Consider the following 22,474-nt stretch of genomic DNA (forward strand, 5'->3'; position numbering starts at 1 on the left):
TGCTGCAGCTGTTACTGTGTAGTGGATAGAGCTGGGTACTGCAGCTGGTTCCTGTGTAGTGGATAGAGCTCGGTACTGCAGCTGTTACTGTGTAGTGGATAGAGCTGGGTACTGCAGCTGGTTACTGTGTAGTGGATAGAGCTGGGTACTGCAGCTGTTACTGTGCAGTGGATAGAGCTGGGTACTGCAGCTGGTTACTGTGTAGTGGATAGAGCTGGGTGCTGCAGCTGTTACTGTGCAGTGGATAGAGCTAGGTACCGCAGCTGTTACTGTGCAGTGGATAGAGCTAGGTACTGCAGCTGGTTACTCTGTAGTGGATAGAGCTAGGTACTGCAGCTGTTACTGTGCAGTGGATAGAGCTGGGTACTGCAGCTGGTTACTGTGTAGTGGATAGAGCTGGGTGCTGCAGCTGTTACTGTGTAGTGGATAGAGCTGGGTACTGCAGCTGGTTACTGTGTAGTGGATAGAGCTGGGTACTGCAGCTGGTTACTATGTAGTGGATAGAGCTAGGTGCTGCAGCTGGTTACTGTGTAGTAAACCAAGCTGTGTAATTTTGGCACTGGAGCTACCGCAGAACAGTTGATTAGCAGGGATGCAAGGTGTCTGCCCCCAACCTATCTGAAATTGATGATAGGATCAATATAAATTCCCGGATAACCCCTTTAATGAAAAAATACTCTGATAAGTTGTATAGTCTCCAAGATGTTTATAGGTACCTGCACATGGGTGCAGGTGAACACGCAGAAGATTTGCACGAATATCCGTGCAGAATTCTGTGCATTTCTACACCCAAACCGCATGTAAAAAAAAACCTGCAATTTCTATTTGAGGTTTTTGGTGCGGATTTGATCTCATGAAAATACGCAGCTAAAACCTCAAACATAATTGACGGAGAGTCAGTTTCCATGCAGAACAAATCCACAAAGTGTACATGAGAATAATCTATTCTCATACACTTTGCTGGTACTGCATTACGCAGTGTTTTTCCTGCACAGGAATCCGCTTGGTAAAACCGTGGGTAATCTGCATCATGTGCAGGTAGCCTTAGGCTGGGTTCACACGGGTGTTGCGGGAAAAGATGCGGGCGCGTTGCGGGAACATGCGCGATTTTCCCTGTGAGTGCAAAGCTTTTCAATGTGTTTTGCACACGCGTGAGAAAAATCAGCATGTTTGGTACCCAGACCCGAACCTCTTCACAGAAGTTCGGGTTTGGGTTCAGTTTTCTGTAAATTTTATTATTTTCCCTTATAACATGGTTATAAGGGATAATAATAGCATTCTTTAATACAGAATGCTTAGTAAAAGGTCAATTGAGGGTTAAAAACATTAAAAAAAATTAACTCACCTCCTCCAATTGATCGTGTAGCTGCCGATCTCCTGTTCTTTCTTCAGGACCTGTCAAATGACAGGTGATGGACCATGTGATGAGCACAGTGATGTCCCCACAGGTGTCACGGCCTTTGGTTTGCGCTGTGACACTGTTGCCACACTTGCGGTTGCCCGCGGCAACGTGTTGCTGTGAGAGCATGCGGTGGCAGTGTCTTGGCTTTCTGGGTGATTGCTGTGACATGGTTGCCACGCATGCTGTTGATGGTGGTAACGTGTGGTTTGGCATGCTTGTGTGTGCACTTCCCCTTTAAGTGGCTTCCTTCCTCTGTCTGGTGTTGGAAGGGTTAACTCCCTTCCTAGTGTTTTGTGAACCCTGGGTGTGTGTGTGTGTCTGCTCTGGCTATTTAGCCTCTCCTGGATGCCTGAAGCTGAGGGTTCCTCCAACCTTGGTGTATGCTGGTGGTTCTCTGTTCCTGGCTTTTACCATCTGTCCAGTGAAGGTCACCCTTGTGGTCATCAATGTCATTCCGGTGTCTCCTTCCCTTCCTGTCCCTATCTGTATGGAGTGGGTTATGTTCAGGGTGTTTGTATGTCTAGTTTGGTGTCCTGGGTGGTTTGTGTTGTGTCCTTTACTGTTGGTGTGGACACCAGGTTCCAGTCAGTGTGTCTGTGGCAGGTAAGTGTGTTACTGGTCTCACTTACCTGCCATCTCCATATGCTGTATGTGTTCCCCTCTCCTTGCAGCCTGGCCTCAGATAGAGACTCCTGTTCCTCTATGACTGGGATGAACAGGTCGTCTCTTCCCTGCTTCTTGGTGAGGGATTACCAGGGCGACTTAGGGTCTCTAGGAATCCAGAGTATGAGTCGTCCTACCATCGGGGTCCGCTCATACGGTGAGGAGTCAGGGAGAGGATTAGGGACGCGGTAGGAGGTGACCTGCTCCCTTATTACTCCTTTTGGCCAGGCTGATTCCCTTTTACCCTTTGACACCGCAAGGTGGGGGGTTTCCCCCACTCCTCGTCGTGACAACAGGTCCTTTGACAGGTCCTGAAGAAAGAACAGGAGACCGGCAGCTACGCCATCAATTGGAGGAGGTGAGTTAATTTATTTTATTTTTTTTAACCCTCAATTGACCTTCTACTAAGAATTCTGTATTAAAGAATGCTATTATTTTCCCTTATAACCATGTTATAAGGGAAAATAATACAGTGAATAGACTTTCATCCTAGCAACCATGCGTGAAAATCGCACCGCATCCGCGCTTGCTTGCGGATGCTTGCGATTTTCACACAGCCCCATTCACTTCTATGGGGCCTGCGTTGCGTGAAAAACGCACAAAATAGAGCATGCTGCGATTTTCACGCAACGCACAAGTGATGCGTGAAAATCACCGCTCATGTGCACAGCCCCATAGAAATGAATGGGTCCGGATTCAGTGCAGGTGCAATGCGTTCACCTCACGCATTGCACCCACGTGGAAATCTCGCCCGTGTGAAACAGGCCTTATACTTACTGCTGCAGTGTGAAATCCAATGTGGGGCAAATACTTAGAGTGAGCCAGGTTCAAATGAAGATGTCAAGTATGGCAGGATCTCTGCCGAAAACAGAACTGCACTAAAGCTGCATACACATATAGCACCTCATGTAGAAAATGAAGTACAATGCACAATGTTACAGTACAGTAATTACTTATTGAATGGTGATGTAAAAACTACAGGACAGAGCACAGAAACAGCAGGGATAGCTGATCAAAAGCATCATACTCTGTGACTTAGATTTTATAATATAATACACCGCTTTAGGGGCCGTTCACACTGCGTTTTTTGTTTGTTTGTTTTTTCCAGGGGAATTTTGACACAAACAGCTATGGCAAATTTTCACTCAAATCCCACTGACAGCTGCCTCCCATTCATTTCAATGGGAGGCAGTGCTGAGGGTCGTAGAGGGGCAGCTTAAAGCGGTGGCTGCACCGACAACACACATACATGTCCCTTCTTGGAACGGTCATGGCTTTAAGCTGCATCTCTGCAATCCTCAGAGCTGCCTCCCATTGAAATTATTAGGCAGAAATCAGATGGCTCCCAGCGAAATTCCAGTGCAGTGAATGTGCCAAAGGACAGTGTGAAAATACCCTTACATGGAACATACCCTTACATGAATATTGTATGTATAATAGTATACTCGACAAATGTTTTCTGAACCAGGCTTAATTAAAGGGGTTCCCCAGGCTACAGATATTGATGAGCTATCCTCCTGACAGGTCCAGCATATTAGACTGTTGCAGTCCAACATCCAGCACCCCTGTGATCAACTGTATATACAGTAGTACAGTGCTTCCTCAAGATACAATATTAATTGGCTCCAGGACGACCATTGTATGTTGAAACCATTTTAAGTTGAGTAATTGGTTCCAAAGACCCAAAATGTCATTCAAGATAGAAGAGAAAATGAAGATTTAAGAAAAAAAAGCAGATAACTAAGAGAGATAAGACATGTCCTTACATATAACAGTCAGGACTAGCTGCTAACTAGCAACTAATCCAGCTATTTTACCAGAGAAGTGGCCTTGATGGGTTGGATCAGAGTCTGAGGCATTGTATGTTAAGTCTAGTTTCAACTTACGATGGGTCAGAAAAGACCATTGCATGTTGAAAATATTGTATCCTGAGGCCATTGTACAGTCGTGGCCAAAAGTTTTGAGTGACAAATATTAGTTTTCACAAAGTTTGCTGCTAAACTGCTTTTAGATCTTTGTTTCAGTTGTTTCTGTGATGTAGTGAAATATAATTACACGCACTTCATACGTTTCAAAGGCTTTTATCGACAATTACATGACATTTATGCAAAGAGTCAGTATTTGCAGTGTTGGCCCTTCTTTTTCAGGACCTCTGCAATTCGACTGGGCATGCTCTCAATCAACTTCTGGGCCAATTCCTGACTGATAGCAACCCATTCTTTCATAATCACTTCTTGGAGTTTGTCAGAATTAGTGGGTTTTTGTTTGTCCACCCGCCTCTTGAGGATTGACCACAAGTTCTCAATGGGATTAAGATCTGGGGAGTTTCCAGGCCATGGACCCAAAATGTCAACGTTTTGGTCCCCGAACCACTTAGTTATCACTTTTGCCTTATGGCACGGTGCTCCATCGTGCTGGAAAATGCATTGTTCTTCACCAAACTGTTGTTGGATTGTTGGAAGAAGTTGCTGTTGGAGGGTGTTTTGGTACCATTCTTTATTCATGGCTGTGTTTTTGGCCAAAATTGTGAGTGAGCCCACTCCCTTGGATGAGCAGCAACCCCACACATGAATGGCCTCAGGATGCTTTACTGTTGGCATGACACAGGACTGATGGTAGCGCTCACCTTTTCTTCTCCGGACAAGCCTTTTTCCAGATGCCCCAAACAATCGGAAAGAGGCTTCATTAGAGAATATGACTTTGCCCCAGTCCTCAGCAGTCCATTCACCATACTTTCTGCAGAAGATCAATCTGTCCCTGATGTTTTTTTTGGAGAGAAGTGGCTTCTTTGCTGCCCTTCTTGACACCAGGCCATCTTCCAAAAGTCTTCGCCTCACTGTGCGTGCAGATGCGCTCACACCTGCCTGCTGCCATTCCTGAGCAAGCTCTGCACTGGTGGCACTCCGATCCCGCAGCTGAATCCTCTTTAGGAGACGATCCTGGCGCTTGCTGGACTTTCTTGGACGCCCTGAAGCCTTCTTAACAAGAATTGAACCTCTTTCCTTGAAGTTATTGATGATCCTATAAATTGTTGAGGTGCAATCTTAGTAGCCACAATATCCTTGCCTGTGAAGCCATTTTTATGCAACGCAATGATGGCTGCACGCGTTTCTTTGCAGGTCACCATGGTTAACAATGGAAGAACAATGATTTCAAGCATCACCCTCCTTTTAACATGTCAAGTCTGCCATTTTAACCCAATCAGCCTGACATAATGATCTCCAGCCTTGTGCTCGTCAACACTCCTTAACAAGACGATTACTGAAATGATCTCAGCAGGTCTTTTAATGACAGCAATGAAATGCAGTGGAAAGGTTTTTTGGGATTAAGTTAATTTTCATGGCAAAGAAGGACTATGCAATTCATCTGATCACTCTTCATAACATTCTGGAGTATATGCAAATTGCTATTATAAAAACTTAAGCAGCAACTTTTCCAATATTTATGTAATTCTCAAAACTTTTGGCCACGACTGTATATAGCACGCCTGTAGCCACAGGGCAATGATCACTTTCAGACATGCACCCGACATTCATAGGATATTCAAGTTCTTCACATAAACAGATACAAAAATATACTCTACTGAAAACTTCAGCCACTCAGATAACCAGCACTGGCTTTTATTGGCATGTACTGTACAGAATTATACTTTGCTTTACTAAGAAACTATATATATTTTATATATATTTCACTCTGTATTAAGGATCACAATGGCATGAACTGACTACGAGGGCCAACATCTGACACAAGCAGTAAAGGGATTTTTATTGTACTGGTAATGTAATATACAATACACACATTGACAAAAAGTGGAAATTTAACTGGAACATCGAAGCTTGGTGCACTGTCCTACTACTAATCCATATATTCTTTTTATGCCAGGTGATAAAGGGCAAAGTAATTATTTTATACTTTGCAAATAAATACACCTAGACTGTGTAGATTAGTACACCTAGGCACCCCCTGGCCTGGTGCCCTACAGAGCCAGGAGTTACTGCAGAAGATGAACCACAATAAGGCTAGTTTCACACTTGCGGCAGAGAAATCCAGCAGGCTGTTCCGGTAGAGTTCTCCGGATCCATCACTGCCGAATACTACCGTCTTCCCACAGACCCCATTAACTATAATGGGGTTCGGTAGCTACCCAACTTCTGTATGCGTTGTCTGCCGGAAAATTCGGCCGCAAGTGTGAAACTAGCAGACCATGTGGCTGTGATAGGGGTCACTTAGAGAAAGGGTTTACAGTCCTGGTTGGTCCCATCCGCCTTGGTGAAAAGCTGTGAAGTACAAGATGGTTTAGAACTGGTCCAAAGGTGATGAAAAGGGCCTACAGGAGGCAAACAAACACCATAACAAGGGAAGTGTGTGTTGGGGGAGTCCTCTCTTATGTATGTCACAGTGATCTAGATATCTCCAGGTTAGAGGACCCAAGAGTTAATATTGGTAACCCATGGGCAAAAACCACTCTTGTTCCCCCATAAAAGAGACTATGGGGAAGTGAGGCCCCTATTCAAGGAGAAGACACATAGGCAAGAACCAGTCCGATTTTGCTGATAAGTTTGGGAACTTTTTTTTTAAACGCTGTATTTATGCAGGGATGGTGAGTGAAACTCATATTTTAGAGATTTATGATGAAACATGTGCTTTTACATTACCCACCACAAGGTATCCCACCTGGTAGAAGCCTTGCTGACATATGGATGACTTTTGGCTGCTCAAGTAGTACGTGCTCAGTTACATTACAGCCATCAAGGATTCAACACCTTAGGCCATACTCAAGAACATTTCTAAGGGTCCATTCACATGTCCACAAAATGGGTCCGCATCCGTGCCACACAATTTTGTGGAACAGGTGCGTACCCATTCATTTTCAATAGGGCCGGAATGTGCTGTCCGCATTTGCGGATCCGCAAAAAAATAGAACATGTCCTATTCTTGTCCGCAATTGCGGACAAGAAAAGGTATTTTCTATGAGAGTGCCGGCGATGTGCGGTCCGCAAAATGTGGAACGCACATTACCAGTGTCAGTGTTTTGCGTATCCGCAAAACACATATGGACGTGTGAATGGACCCTAAAAGGAGACCAGTAAGACTATCAGACCTGTCCTGAGGCATGAGGACTTACAATAGACAAAAAAATTGACCAAAGCTTGTGACCGCAGAGCAGAAGATTCTGACTACCACAGTAGAGGCAGTATACATACACATAAAAGGAGACTTATATGTGTAGATTGGCTTTCTATACTCGGCAGAGAAAAAAATGCTGTTAAAGTGTGTTGAGCTAGTGTAGTGCACCCCCTCACCTACTAATCCTGGAAGTATTTTGCACCATGAGTTAGAAATTCCAGTCAAATTGCAGCTAAAACTATAAAAAACTGTTGATTTACTGGTACATAATCATCACAATCAATAAAACTGCCTATATGTGGTATTGTAGCAAGGAATAGGTAAATTTGTGATTAAACGGTTTGAAAACACAATAGTTAAAAGCTTGTCCAGGCCTCAGAAGGTTGATTACCAGACAGGTCTACGGTGACAATATATGTTCCTTCTTCATTTATCAGAATGATCTTCAAATCGAGGCTTGATATATTCCTTGTACATGGAATATAATACACCTAAATCAGAAAAGAAGACGATCATACAAATACTGCCCAAAAGGGATCGACAGATATTGATTTTTTTAGATATCTATAATCTGTGAACTTTCAGGCCGATAGCCGATAATTTATACCGATATTCTGTGAATTTTTATTTTTGAAAAAATAAAATAAAATTCCTACACAAATCTGCTGAAAATGAATATGTTTATTGTTAACGTTTATTTTTGTTTTTTGTAAATCTTTCTTTTTCATTTATAATTAATATTTTGGTGTGGTTTTTTTTCAAACTTTTTTTTTTTTACACTAACTATTAGCCCCCTTAGGGACTAGAACCCTTGTCCTATTCACCCTGATAGAGCTCTATCAGGGTGAATAGGACCTCACACTCTCCCTGCTGTTCTGTGCTTTGTGCACACAGCAGCAGGGAGCCGACTATGGCAGCCAGGGCTTCAATAGCGTCCTGGCTTACACTGCTGGTTCTCCGATTGGAACTTCCACTGAGGAGGAGGGGAGAGGGGACCCTGTGGCCACTGCCACCAATGTTTAATACTGGGGGGCTTGGGGGCGCACTGCACCACCAATGATTAATACTGGGTTTGGGGGGGGGGGCGCACTGCGCCACCAATGAAGATAACTATCTCATTAATTCATATACAGGAGACGGGAGCTGGCTGCAGAATCACATAGCCGGCTCCCGACCTCTATGAGCGGTAGCTGCGATCAGCGGCAGTTAACCCCTCAGGTGCGGCACCTGAGGGGTTAACTACCGCAGATCGCAGCTACTTGTCATAGAGGTCCGGAGCCAGCTATGTGATTCTGCAGCCAGCTCCCGCCTCCTGTATATGAATTAATAAGAGAGTTATCTTCATTGGTGGCGCAGCCCCTCCCCTCCTCTCATTGGTGGCAGCGGCACAGGGGGAGGGAGACACTACTTCCTTCTCCCCTGTGCTGCTGAGGGAACACGAAGAGCGCTGAGAGCAGCGCGATCCGTGTTCCCAATACGTTATCAGAATATTGGCAAAATAGATGCAGATACCGATAACTGTCAAAATCCTGAATATCGGCCGATAATATCGGTAAGGCCTAATGCACACAACCAAAAACGTGGTCTGTAGGTCCGTGATCCGTGTCCGTTTTTTCTTCCATGGGTCTTCCTTGATTTTTGGAGGATCCACGGACATGAAGGAAAAAGTCGTTTTGGTGTCTGCCTGGCCGTGCGGAGCCAAACGGATCCGTCCCCATTGACTTGCATTGTAAGTCAGGACAGATCCGTTTGACGTTGACACAATATGGTGCAATTGCAAACGGATCCGTCCCCCATTGACTTTCAATATAAAGTCAGGAGTCCCTATTATACCATTGGATCAGAGTTTTCTCCATCCGATGGTATATTTTAACTTGAAGCATCCCCATCACCATGGGAACGCCTCTATGTTAGAATATACCATCGGATTTGAGTTAGATCGTGAAAACTTATATCCGACAGTATATTCTAACACAGAGGCGTTCCCATAGTGATGGGGACGCTTCAAGTTAGAATATACTACGAACTGTGTACATGACTGCCCCCTGCTGCCTGGCAGCACCCGATCTCTTACATGGGGCTGTGATCCGCACAATTAACCCCTCAGGTGCCGCACCTGAGGGGTTAATTGTGCGTATCATAGCCCCCTGTAAGAGATCAGGTGCTGCCAGGCAGGAGGGGGCACACCCCCCTCCCCAGTTTTAAATTCATTGGTGGCCAGTGGGCCCCCCCTCCCTCCCCTGTATTACTGTACATTCATTGGTGGCCAGTGGGCCCCCCCTCCCTCCCCTGTATTACTGTACATTCATTGGTGGCCAGTGCGGCCCCCCTCCCTGCCCTGTATTACTGTACATTCATTGGTGGCCAGTGGGCCCCCCCTCCCTCCTTTGTATTACTGTACATTCATTGGTGGCCAAAGAAAGTCAATGGGTCCGCAGAAAATCACGGAAAACGGAACAACGGCCACGGATGCACACAACGGTCGTGTGCATGAGGCCTAAAACAGATAATCGGTCGATCCCTAGGCCCCTAAACTGCTTCAATAACCACCAACAGCCCCTGTGATACAGAATTGGACTGAATCCTAAAAAAGATCTGATTCTTGGATCTCCTGTTTTAAACACCTGGTACGGTTAAAAGAGAGGTTTCTAACTTTTTTTTATAAATTACAAAATAAGGTTGCACAATGCATTGAAATATCAATGCTTTTTTCGATAATTCAAGTGTTTTTTTTGTTCAATACTGACATTGTCATTATTTAAATAATAAGGTGTGCTACTGCGAAGCTTAGTAGCAGGTCCGACTATTCAAAGCATAGTTTGGGCTGAGACGAGAGCACCACGGCTCACGCTCTTTTATAATCTCTGTCATCATGGTTTTCAGGCCATGTGTGTGTTTGGGAATCCAGAGGCATACATGTATGGGACTGGCAGAGGTGGTCACTCCAGCAGGAGGGGTGCAGCGCTTATACATGATGGAGGTGGCAACTCCTGGGTTAACATTGGGTTACTGGTAGTCACCGGTAAAAAGATTATCTTCACTAGAATTGACCGTACATCATGTACTTTTCAAATGGACCAGAGAAAAAAAGAGCTTTGTGGTAGTGTTTCCTTACTAACATTATATACCTCACTTTAAAAGAAATTGACCTCATTATGTACCCACACATTAACCTCATGTTACCTGTTATGTGAGGATGTACTTGATGGGGTCACTTACTATTAATGTGAGGCACATGGTTTTATCAGTTTGGACCTCCATGTGCCTTACATTAATAGCAAGCAACATTTTCGTGTTTTTCAGGCACGGTAATGTCTTTGGTATTGGAATCAAAAATCAAATTTATCGTGACAGCCCTACTGGAAAGCCTGAGTGTTGGATCAGTTACTACCAAGGTCCTCAACAGAAGTTTGCTGTAAAACTTGGGTGCATCCTGGAGATTCACAATATCTAGAATCCAAAGAAGTGGACCTTATTGCCAGCCTGTGTCCACAGAGCCCACATATTCATCAGGTGGCTATCATCTCTATTCATATGCAGTCCTCCGTATCTCCATTACACCATAACTTGCCATTCATTCAAACAGACTGAATGTTCAATGTGACAAACATTAGAAAAAAGTTTAAGCAAACTAATGTTTAACCTACCAAAGGTCATAGCGCCGACCACGAATCCTTGGGCACCAACTCTCATGTGAATGAGATGTACTGACATCTTCTGGTCCCCACGGCTGCGGAGTTTGTAAAGGCCATAAGCTACCACTGCCATGAAACCAGCCATTCCTACAAGGAAAGGGGAAACAAAATTTTTTTTTTGTGTGGGTGCATTAAACTGAGAGACATCCTGATAACCCAGAGCAGCGTCTGAGGACATTCTGCTGCTAGCACCAGTTACCCTGTAAGCCTGTGTTCATATCTGTCTTGTGGTTTCCATTTATAATGGGTGCTATAATGTAGTGACAGATCCATTGTATAAACTGCTTCTTTAAATCTGATGGAATTTGCAACAAAGCAAATGTGAACAGGAATTTACACTGACATCCATAGAAAATTCTACAGTCTTTCATGTGTCCAGGCATCCTGCATTTAATAGATCCCTTTTTATACTGAAGCCAACTTAGAGGCTGTCCACTGTAGCTCATAGATAGATAGGTCAACCCACCTAAATGACTTTTTGCCCTAATAAGGCCAACAAAACCTTTAAAGGGAACCTGCAACCTCAAAAATGCATATACACCCGCCAGCAGTACCTCATAGTAGCCCGCAGCCTGTTTTAGCTTGTTGTCCGATGCTGCGTAAGTTCAAAAAACGCAGTTTTATTCTCCATCAGTGCTATAGTGCTGGCTATCTTGAAGTCAAGGGGACAGTGGCCTCCTTGCTTTAAGTCAAGGTAACCACGCCCCCTAACCGTCCCCTCTTGCCTGAGAGTGACAGCCTGCAGTGCGGCCGCGATTCCCCAAGTCTCGCGCATGCGCATTGCGCCGATGAAACCCGGCTAACAGCAGCAGCAGGAGATGGGATAGCGCATTACTACAGAGCGCACCGCGCATGTGCGAGACTTGGGGAATCGCGGCCGCACTGCAGGCTGTCACTCAAACTAGAGGGGACAGTTAGGGGGCGTGGTTACCTTGACTTGAAGCAAGGAGGCCGCTGCCCCCTTGACTTCAAGATGGCCGGCACTATAGCGCTGATAGAGAATAAAACTGCGTTTTTTGAACTTACGCAGCATCAGACAACAGGACAAAACATTTGATTATTAACAGGCTGCGGGCTACTATGAGGTACTGCTGGCGGTTGTAGATGCAATTTTGAGGTGACAGGTTCCCTTTAAGAATGACAGCTACAAACTAAACGCAGGAAATAAAATGAGACATGGAGCACAGCACCTTAACTTTTAATCGCAGTCGTATACACTTTACTAAGGTAATAAAATGAGAGCAGGTTTCTTTATTATTATGCAGAACCTCGGTAAAACGCATTCCTTATTTTACTGCCGGTACATTATGAATGACTCTCAAAATATACATCACGGATGGATTTTTCATATAACCGTAGCTTTATTTCACATAAACCTGTGATGACCAATGTGAATCCTAACAAGGTTTTCTGACAAAAAGTATCCCTTGCAGCTCCCCCAAAACTGCAGGGTCAGAGGGGCTTGAAAACATAAAATAAGATATACTCACCTCCACAGATTCCCTGACGTGTCTTCAAATACCCTTTCAGCCAGCCAATCACTGTCTTTTTTTTAAAATAATTGTATATTTATTAAATAATATAGAAATAACAATGCACATCTACAATAGATTCATGCACATTAGTACAAGGTAAAGGATGAAACATGTAAAGAATGACATTCATATTGATTGAGCACTTATAACACTCGATAATATTTAAAGATGGAAAATGAAAAACCAAGCAGTAATATAACAATAAAGTGTACTAAGAGAAACTGTGTCTATCTTTAATCAGTCCAAAGTAAGACTACTGAGCAGCATATCCTAGAACAAAAAGACATCAAGTAGTCGTGAAGGTGTCTTAGAGACCCGAAAGCCCAGAGCTTCTCAATAAGTAATGCTTCATCAAACTAATATCTAAAAGACAAGACAAATAACAAAGACAATGACACAAGGGGGGGAGGGGGGACACCTCTTTCTAACAAGGTCGTTAAGGTTGCCTCGTGGCGCAGTAATTATCCCACAGGTCCCATATGGCGTTGAAGAGTACAATTTTGTCCTGAAACATGGCCGTGGAGTATTCCATTGTTCGGACCTCTGTCACCCTAGCGTACAAATCAGAAACCCGTGGTGGTTCAGGGCTTTTCAAAGTTCGGGAGATTAGACAACGAGCTGCTGTTAGTATCAATAGTAATAACTTAAGTGAGTGTTTTTTAACTTGATCGGGGACCACATTAAGCAGGAAGGACATAGGGTCAGGTCGGATTTCCACTGCAAAAATATCACTCAGGAGGGTGCCTACTCCAGTCCAGTAGGGGCGTATCTTGGGGCAGTCCTAGAAAATATGAGGCAATGTACCCCTATGCAACCCGCATCTCCAGCAATCTCCCGGGACTACTGGGTTCATTCTATGGAGGAGGTCAGGAGTGTGGTACCAGTACATTAAAATTTTATATTTGTTCTCCTGGTGAAGTACCGACAGAGGATTTCACTGACCTCCTCCATATAAGGTGCCAGAGTGCGTCCGGTAAGGCCTTCCCTAGGTATTCCTCCCATCGTACCATGTAGGAATGCCTTTGAACCCGATCAGGGAAGGGAGTCAGCAATATGGAGTAGATCTCAGAAATTAGACCCTTCGCGTGTACCCCTTCCCTGCAAAGGCGTTTAAAGGGAGTCGGGAGAGAGACTGTGACCCCCGAAAAAAAAGGACTGTGCAAAGTGACTGATCTGGATATAAAAGTAATTGGAGGAGGAGGGGAGATCATATTTGGTATGGAGGGTAGAAAACAGCAAAAGGTCCCTAGTGAAGAGGTCTACAATATCTGCAAACCGAAACACTCCTTGCTGAGACCATGGTCTCGTCATGGACGTGGTAAGACTAGTAGGGAGCATAGGGTGATACAAAAAGGATGTCATGGCGGAGTGGTTAGAAACCAGAGGGAACTTACCACTGCACAGCTGCCATATGATTCTAGTGCAAGCCATGGGCCCTAAGAGATCCTTAACTGGTAGGGTCTTGTGAGATCCGGACCATAGCATAGAGTTAGGATGTATAGGAGCTAGCCAGAGTCTTTCTACCTGCATCCAGACAGAGTATGGGTGCAAGGAAGCCCAGGCCATGAGAGAACATAGTTGGGCCGCCCAGTAATATTTGGACAGATCCGGTACCCCTAGTCCACCCTGGAGCCTACTAGATAGAAGGACTGACCTTGGGATTCTATGATGTCTTCCCGCCCATATAAATCTAAGGAGGTGAGAGTGAATGGATCTCAGATTCTTGAGGGGAACTACAATCGGTAAGGTCTCAAAAAGATACAGAAGCTTGGGCAAAATCGTCATTTTAGTTGCAGCAATACGTCTCATTAGAGAGAGTGGGAGACCCCTGATTTCCGCATATATGCGTGGGAAGTTAGCTTTATAAAGGTCCCCATATCGGGCGTAAGGTCAACACCCAAATATTGCAGGGAGTCAGTCTTCCAGTGGAAAGGTGTCATGGTCTTACCTTCTTGCTGTTCTCCTTCGTTTGACATGTGCTGGCGGCCATCTTGGTTTCTGGGTTTCTTGTAGCCTCCCACCCTGCGGCTCCTCCTTCCCACTGGGAGGAGCTGGATGCCTAGCTCATATATATAGGAGGTCTGTGGCTTCAGTTCCTTGCTTGGTCCTCCTGTGTTCACATGCTTCTAGACTGCTGCTGCTTCTGGTTCCTGATCCTGGTTTCGTCCGACTACCCTGCTGGTTCCTGATCCTGGTTTCGTCCGACTACCCTGCTGGTTCCTGATCCTGGCTTCGTCTGACTACCCTGCTGGTTCCTGATCCTGGCTTCGTCTGACTACCCTTCTGGTTCCTGACCTCTGGCTTCGCAAAGACTCTGCTTCGGTTTCGCCATCCGTTTGGACTTTTGCTTTACAGCTTTATTTTCAATAAAGCCTTCTTATTTTCACTTATCTCTTGTTGTACGTCTGGTTCATGGTTCCGTGACATTAGGACCAAGCCATGAATTCTGACGGTACAGGGCCATCCTCGCTACCCACGCTGGTTGCCAGACTTGATCAGCAGGATCACCTGTTGGGTCGGTTCGCTGTGGCGTTGCAAACCCTGCTTGAACGCACGGCTCATTTCGCTCCCGTTGCCGATGGGTCGGTTGTCGCTCCTGGGCCCGCTCCTACTGCCGCTCCGGTTGTTGCGCCAGAGTCTACCCCGACACCTGTTGTTGCACCTGCGGTGTTTCGGGGTATGACCGGTTCTGCCCCTCTTCCACAGCGCTTTGGGGGAGAGCCAACTCAGTGCCGAGGTTTCCTTAACCAGGTGGGCATTTATTTCGAGTTGCTGCCACATGCCTTTCCTACTGAGAGATCAAAGGTGGGCTTCTTGATCTCGCTGCTCTCGGACAAGGCCTTGGCCTGGGCCAGCCCTTTATGGGAGAACAACAATCCGGTGGTTGCCGAGTTTTCCGGTTTTGTTGCTTCTCTTCGGAAGGTATTCGATGTGCCGGCTCGTGCTGCCTCTGCTGCGAAGCTCCTTATGTCCATCAGACAGGGTTCACGATCCGTAGCTGAATACGCCATTGAGTTTCGTACCCTGGCAGCAGAGGTGGGCTGGAATAATGAGGCTCTGGTCGCTGCTTTCTCTCATGGTCTCTCGGATGCCTTGAAGGATGAGGTTGCAGCTAAGGACCTACCAGTGGAGCTCGAGTCTCTTATTTCTTTCCTGATTTTGATTGACACCAGACTCAGGGAGAGACCTTCCTTTAAGGAGAGCCTGCGGAGGTTTTCTAACAGATTGGCGCCTACGTTTGCTGTCCCACCCGTGCCTCCCTCTCCTCCCACGCCTCCTGGGGATGACTTGTCTGGGGGTGAACCCATGCAGCTGGGGTTTGCTCGCCTGTCCGAGGGGGAGAGGGTACTCCGGAGACGTGAGGGCCGATGCATGTACTGTGGTCTCGGTGGGCATTTTCGGTTGGCATGTCCGAACCGTCCGGGAAACGCTCGCACCTGAGATCCTGTCGGGGGCAGATCTTGGGTGGAGTCTCCTCGTCCCCGGTTTCCCGTGTTGACAAACCACTGATCACTGTTGTCCTCTCCTGGGTCGGGGGCTCAGTGACGACCCAGGCGTTGGTGGACTCTGGTGCTGGTGGTTTGTTCATTGATAATGTGTTTGCTGCCGCCAATTCCATTCCTCTGCAGGCTCGAGGTTCCCCACTGGCTCTTGAGGCGATAGACGGCAGACCCCTTCTGCCGCCACACGTGACTCATGAGACCCTTCCAGTGGGGATAGCCATTGGTGCCGTTCACAGAGAGTCGGTCTGCCTCCAGGTTATTTCGTCTCCACACTACTCGGTGGTCTTGGGGTACCCCTGGCTCCGGAAGCATAATCCGACTTTCGATTGGAGATCGGCCGAGATCCTCTCGTGGTCACCGCAGTGTGGGGCTAGTTGCATCCATGGGTCTGTCAAGTTGCTGTGTACTTCCTCGGACTCTCTGTTGCCTCCTGAATACGAGGAGTACCGGGATGTATTCGATAAGGTACGCGCGGTTGCCCTACCTCCGCACCGCCCATACGATTGTGCCATAGAGTTACAATCTGGTGCCGTTCCTCCTCGTGGCAAAGTCTATCCACTGTCGGTAGCGGAGAATGAGGCCATGGAGGAGTACGTGAGGGAGGCGCTTTCACGCGGACACATTCGCAAATCCTCGTCCCCGGCAGGGGCTGGATTTTTCTTTGTGAAAAAGAAGGGCGGTGAGTTGAGGCCTTGCATCGATTACAGGGGTCTCAATCGCATCACGATCAAGAACGCTTACCCGATACCCTTGATTTCCGAGCTGTTCGATCGCCTTAAAGGGGCCACGGTCTTTACCAAACTCGACCTGAGGGCGGCATATAACCTGGTAAGGATCAAGGCGGGCGATGAGTGGAAGACCGCGTTTAACACCAGGACCGGTCATTATGAATCCTTGGTTATGCCCTTTGGGTTGTGCAATGCGCCCGCAGTCTTTCAGGAATTCATCAACGATGTTTTCCGTGACCTGTTGCAGCAGTGTGTGGTGGTCTATTTGGATGACATCTTGGTATATTCTGAATCCATGGAGGCCCACATTCTGGATGTCAGACGAGTGTTGCAACGGTTACGAGAGAACAAGCTGTTTGGTAAGCTTGAGAAATGCGAATTTCACCAATCCCAGGTAACCTTCTTAGGTTACATCATTTCCGCTGAGGGGTTCTCCATGGATCCTGAGAAGGTTTCGGCTGTCTTACAGTGGCCCCAGCCCAGTGGTCTTCGTTCCCTGCAGCGTTTTTTGGGCTTCGCCAATTATTATCGGAAGTTCATCAGGGACTTTTTCATGCTAGCCAAGCCTCTCACGGATCTGACCAGGAAGGGCAGTAATTCCCAGGTCTGGCCGCTCGAGGCCATCCGAGCTTTTGAGGCTCTAAAGTCCGCCTTTGTGTCGGCTCCGATTCTGTCGCATCCCAACCCTGGGTTGCCCTTTGTCCTCGAGGTGGACGCGTCTGAGACGGGAGTAGGCGCCCTTCTGTCTCAGCGTAGAACACGAGAGGGTCCTCTGCTTCCTTGTGGGTTTTACTCCTGGAAACTGTCTTCCGCGGAGTGCAACTATCAGCTTGGTGACCGGGAGTTATTGGCCATCGTGCAGGCCCTTAAAGAATGGAGGCACTTGCTCGAGGGTTCGGTGGTTCCGGTCCTCATCCTGACGGACCACAAGAATCTGACCTACCTTTCTGAGGCCAAGAGATTGACACCACGTCAGGCCAGATGGGCTCTGTTCTTGTCACGTTTTAATTACGTGGTCTCCTACCTACCCGGTTCCAAGAACATCAGGGCGGATGCCTTATCACGGCAGTACTCCGAGCTGTCCAGGGAGGAGTCGATTCCGACTTCGGTCATACCTCCGAATCAGATCTTGGCCGCCATTCGCACCAGCCTGACCTCTCCCCTGGGTGAGCAGATTTTGGCGGCTCAATCTGGTGCTCCCTCTGGGAGACCCAACGGCAGATGTTTTGTGCCTGAGGAGTTGCGCACTCGGTTGTTGCGAACCTACCATAACTCCAAGACCGCGGGGCATCCTGGAAAGAATCAGCTGTCCTGGGCTGTTTCACGTCTGTTCTGGTGGCCTTCCCTACGTTCCGACATCGCCGCATATGTAGCGGCATGCTCCGTTTGTGCCCAGAGTAAGTCCCCTCGGCACCTTCCGTTGGGCCTTCTGCAACCCATAGCCACCGGGGAGCGCCCATGGTCACACCTGGGGATGGATTTCATTGTGGACCTCCCTGCATCCCGAGGCCATACGGTCATTCTCATGATTGTGGATCGGTTTTCCAAAATGTGCCACTGTGTTCCTCTCAAGAAGTTACCCTCTGCACAAGAGTTGGCCACGGTTTTTGCCAGGGAGGTCTTCCGGTTGCACGGTTTGCCCAAGGAGATTGTGTCGGATCGGGGGAGTCAGTTTGTGTCCAGGTTCTGGCGCGCCTTTTGCTCCCAGTTGGGGATTCATCTCTCCTTCTCCTCGGCCTACCACCCTCAGTCCAATGGGGCCGCAGAACGATCCAATCAGGCCTTGGAGCAATTCCTTCGTTGCTATGTCTCCGATCACCAAGACAATTGGGTTGACCTCCTGCCTTGGGCTGAGTTTGCCAGGAACACGGCGGTGAACTCTTCCTCTGGGACGTCTCCCTTCATGGCCAATTATGGGTTCCAACCTGCCGTGTTACCGGAGGTATTCTCTCCCCAGGATATTCCGGCTGTGGAGGATCACCTTTCCGTCCTACGTGCTTCTTGGGTACTGATCCAGAAGTCCCTTGAGGTCTCTGCGCAGCGCCAGAGACTCCAGGCTGATCGCAGACGAGCGCCTGCTCCTTCCTACCAGGTCGGAGACCGTGTATGGTTGTCCACCCGCAACCTCAACCTTCGAGTGCCCACTCCCAAGCTGGCGCCTCGCTTTGTTGGTCCCTTCCGAGTGCTTCGCAGGGTAAACCCGGTAGCCTATGCCCTTGCGCTTCCTCCTGGCATGCGGATCTCCAACGTGTTTCATGTCTCCCTGTTGAAGCCACTGGTGTGTAATCGTTTTACTTCCTCGGTTCCTCGGCCTCGTCCGGTCCAAGTGGGCAATCGTGAGGAGTATGAGGTGAGCAATATCCTGGACTCACGCCTGGTCCGCGGTCGGGTGCAGTTTTTGGTCCATTGGCGTGGTTATGGTCCAGAGGAGCGTTCCTGGGTTCCCTCCGCAGATGTCCATGCTCCTGCCTTGCTCCGAGCCTTCCACGCACGCTTCCCTCAGAAACCGTTCTTTACTCCGCGGAGGAGGGGCCCTTGAGGGGGAGGTACTGTCATGGTCTTACCTTCTTGCTGTTCTCCTTCGTTTGACATGTGCTGGCGGCCATCTTGGTTTCTGGGTTTCTTGTAGCCTCCCACCCTGCGGCTCCTCCTTCCCACTGGGAGGAGCTGGATGCCTAGCTCATATATATAGGAGGTCTGTGGCTTCAGTTCCTTGCTTGGTCCTCCTGTGTTCACATGCTTCTAGACTGCTGCTGCTTCTGGTTCCTGATCCTGGTTTCGTCCGACTACCCTGCTGGTTCCTGATCCTGGTTTCGTCCGACTACCCTGCTGGTTCCTGATCCTGGCTTCGTCTGACTACCCTGCTGGTTCCTGATCCTGGCTTCGTCTGACTACCCTTCTGGTTCCTGACCTCTGGCTTCGCAAAGACTCTGCTTCGGTTTCGCCATCCGTTTGGACTTTTGCTTTACAGCTTTATTTTCAATAAAGCCTTCTTATTTTCACTTATCTCTTGTTGTACGTCTGGTTCATGGTTCCGTGACAAAAGGGAAGTTAACCCTAAGAAAGCCCAGGGCCACCTGAGAAACATTAAGAGGGAGGGCCTCAGTTTTATGGGTGTTGACCTTATACCCCGAGAGCCGACCAAATTCCTGCAGGATGGAGTGGAGGTTTGGTAGGGAAATATGAAGTTTAGTGAGGGTAAGAAGGATGTCGTCTGCATATAGCGATAGCTTAAACTCCTTGTCCCTGACCATAACACCTCTGATGTCTGGACATGCCCTGACTTTGGCCGCCAGGGGTTCGATACACATGGCAAATAATAGCGGAGATAGGGGGCACCTTTGTCTCGTCCCATTAGCAATGCGTATGGGTTGAGATTGAGCATGAGGCAGTTTGATTGTCGCTGTGGGGGAGGAGTATAGGCTACGAATGGCCCTAACGAAGGGACCAGAAAGGCCATATGCCTGCAAGGTAGCAAAAAGGAAAGGCCAACCTAAATGGTCGAACGCCTTTTCAGCGTATAAACTAAGAAGTAGCGCCTCCTCACCCGAGTGAGATATGACATCTATCAAGTCAATGCTTCTTCGTGTGTTGTCGGCCCCCTGGCGGCCTGGGACAAATCCCACCTGGTCTTTGTGGATCAGGGAGGGGAAAAAAACGTTTAGTCGGGAGGCTAGGGCCTTGGTGTAAATCTGAGTTAAGCAGTTAAGGGTCTTTTCCAGGTTTCGGAATCATCGTGAGATAAGAGTGAAACATTGGGGCAGGTACTGCGTTGCCAGCTAGAAAATGATTAAAAAGGGTTACTAAGTGAGGGATTAGTTCGGTCTTGAAAGTCTTATAATATTTTTACGAGAAGCCATCAGGCCCTGGGGATTTACCCTCAGGTAGATGGTCCACCACTTCCCCTCTCTCTTTTGGTGTTATCGGACTATTAAGGGCGGCAAGATCGGAAGTCGATAGGGTAGGGAGGTGACAGGAGGCCAAATAAGACTGAAGTGTACTATCTCTAAATCTCTCATCTGAGGGGAGGTCGGAGGGTAGATTGTACAGGGAAGAGTAGTAGGTTGAGAACCTCTCTGCTATCACTCTGGGGTCATAGTGGATTGTTCCCTCATTCCCCCTAATAGCACTCGGACCCGTTTGGGGATTACGGTTCCTGAGTTGTCTGGCCAGCAAAGTATGGGGTTTGTTCCCCCAAGCATAATAACGCTGTCGTATGTAAAGTAGTAACTTGTTGACACGACCTAAAGCTAGACTCTTTAATTGGGCCCTAGTATCAACAATTCATCTCAGTGTGCAGCGTGAGGGGTGAGCAGCCATCTTGTCTTCTAGGGTTCGCAAGCGAGACGTAAGGGTCTTGACCAAAGCAGTCAAGTCCTTCTTTAATTTTGAGCTTATTGCAATACAATGTCCCCTCATGACCGCCTTATGAGCTTCCCACAAAGGACGGACATCCCCTACCGATCCCTCATTCAGTTCAAAGTACGTTTTCAGACGTTTGCGGAGTTCCTCCCTAGTGATGGGCTGCTTCAGGAGGGAGTCATTAAGTCTCCAGTAGCATTAGCGAACATGGCCCGACCCGCTACTAATGTCGACCAGTACTGGAGCATGGTCAGACCAGGTGATTTGGCCCATGTCCGCTCCCTCCAATATCCTGAGGGTCGAAATGGTACCAAAGAGATAATCAATATGGGTGTGGGAACCGTGTGGGGCAGAGTAAAAGGAGAAGGACCTATCAGTGGGGTAAGTGAGATGCCAGAGGTCATACAGGGAGTATTTCCGCACCAGTTTACGAAAGTCCCTAGCTAAGTGCTGCTGTGTCGAATGTGTCGGTCTGCCCGGTAGGGCCAGGCGATCCATCGACTCAGAAAACACGACATTAAAGTCCCCACCCAGGAGGACCAGGGGTTCTGAAGAGTCCACTCCCTCAACAAAAACCTTGCGGAAGATTCCACCGAGAAAGCGGATCTGCGAAGTATTTGGGGCATAAATGTTACAAAAGGTGATGGGTTTATCTGCTAAATGGCCACGGAGAACAATATAACACCCCTGCGGGTCTAGAATTGAGGATTCAATTTTGAGGGGACACTGTGCAGATACCAAGATGGCAACCCCCGCCTTCCGACGGCTATGAGTAGCCGAATAAGCAATAGGGTACAGGTGAGAGGCAAAACGTAAGGAAGAGCTGCCATCAAAATGTGTTTCTTGTAGGAACACAATGTCCGCTTTAAGGGATTTCAGTTCCAAAAGCAAGAGTTTCCTCTTGGTGTTGGAGTTGAGCCCTTTGACATTGAAGGTTATGCACCGCACCATGAGGGTATGTGATGATATGTGGTTAAGGCTGCCGGGCAGCCTGTATTTGTGGGAGGGGCAGAGGCCACGCCCCCTCTGCCCTTATAACCTCGGCGGGAGTTACAGACGGGACGTGCAGCCAGTTACCTGGATCGTCCGGTCACGTCTGGTTCCTGCACGTCCCGCTCCTTCAAGCCTCGATCCGGGTAAGTATTGGATCGGCTTCTTCTCGTCTCGGTCGCCCAGGTAAGCTATGTCTCCGATGCCGGTCTGGTCTGACTCTTACCTCAGTGCGGGGGGCAGCTTACGGCGGCGCAAGGCGTCTCCTCACCACGGGGACGGCGCATCCACGAGGGGGGGCTGGGGGCCGGAGCTCCGCTCACCTCCTGGGCCAGGCCGGCCGGCACTGGCAGACCGAGGGCGGGTGTGTGTGTGTTCCGGGGGCGGCCGCGGGTGCCGGTTGCTAGGCACGCCGGCGGCGCCGCCCCTAGTTACGCCTCTTGTTGGTCACCGCCGGCGGCCGGGGGTC

General features: G+C 48.0%; 1 protein-coding gene across 1 annotated transcript in view; it reads right to left on the reverse strand.

The window, feature by feature from the left end:
• Positions 1–7,430: 7,430 nt before the first annotated feature.
• HIGD1C (HIG1 hypoxia inducible domain family member 1C) overlaps positions 7,431–22,474 on the reverse strand; it is a 48,985-nt gene continuing 33,941 nt past the window's right edge. Inside the window, exons 3-4 of the mRNA XM_040425930.1 lie at positions 10,840–10,974; positions 7,431–7,683 (exon numbers count right to left, since the gene is read on the reverse strand). Of these exons, the coding sequence (XP_040281864.1) occupies positions 7,619–7,683; positions 10,840–10,974 (200 nt within the window). The 3' untranslated portion in view covers positions 7,431–7,618. The remainder of the gene's footprint in view (positions 7,684–10,839; positions 10,975–22,474) is intronic.

This window comes from Bufo bufo, chromosome 3 (assembly GCF_905171765.1).
Source record: "Bufo bufo chromosome 3, aBufBuf1.1, whole genome shotgun sequence".
Taxonomy (NCBI): Eukaryota; Metazoa; Chordata; class Amphibia; order Anura; family Bufonidae; genus Bufo; species Bufo bufo.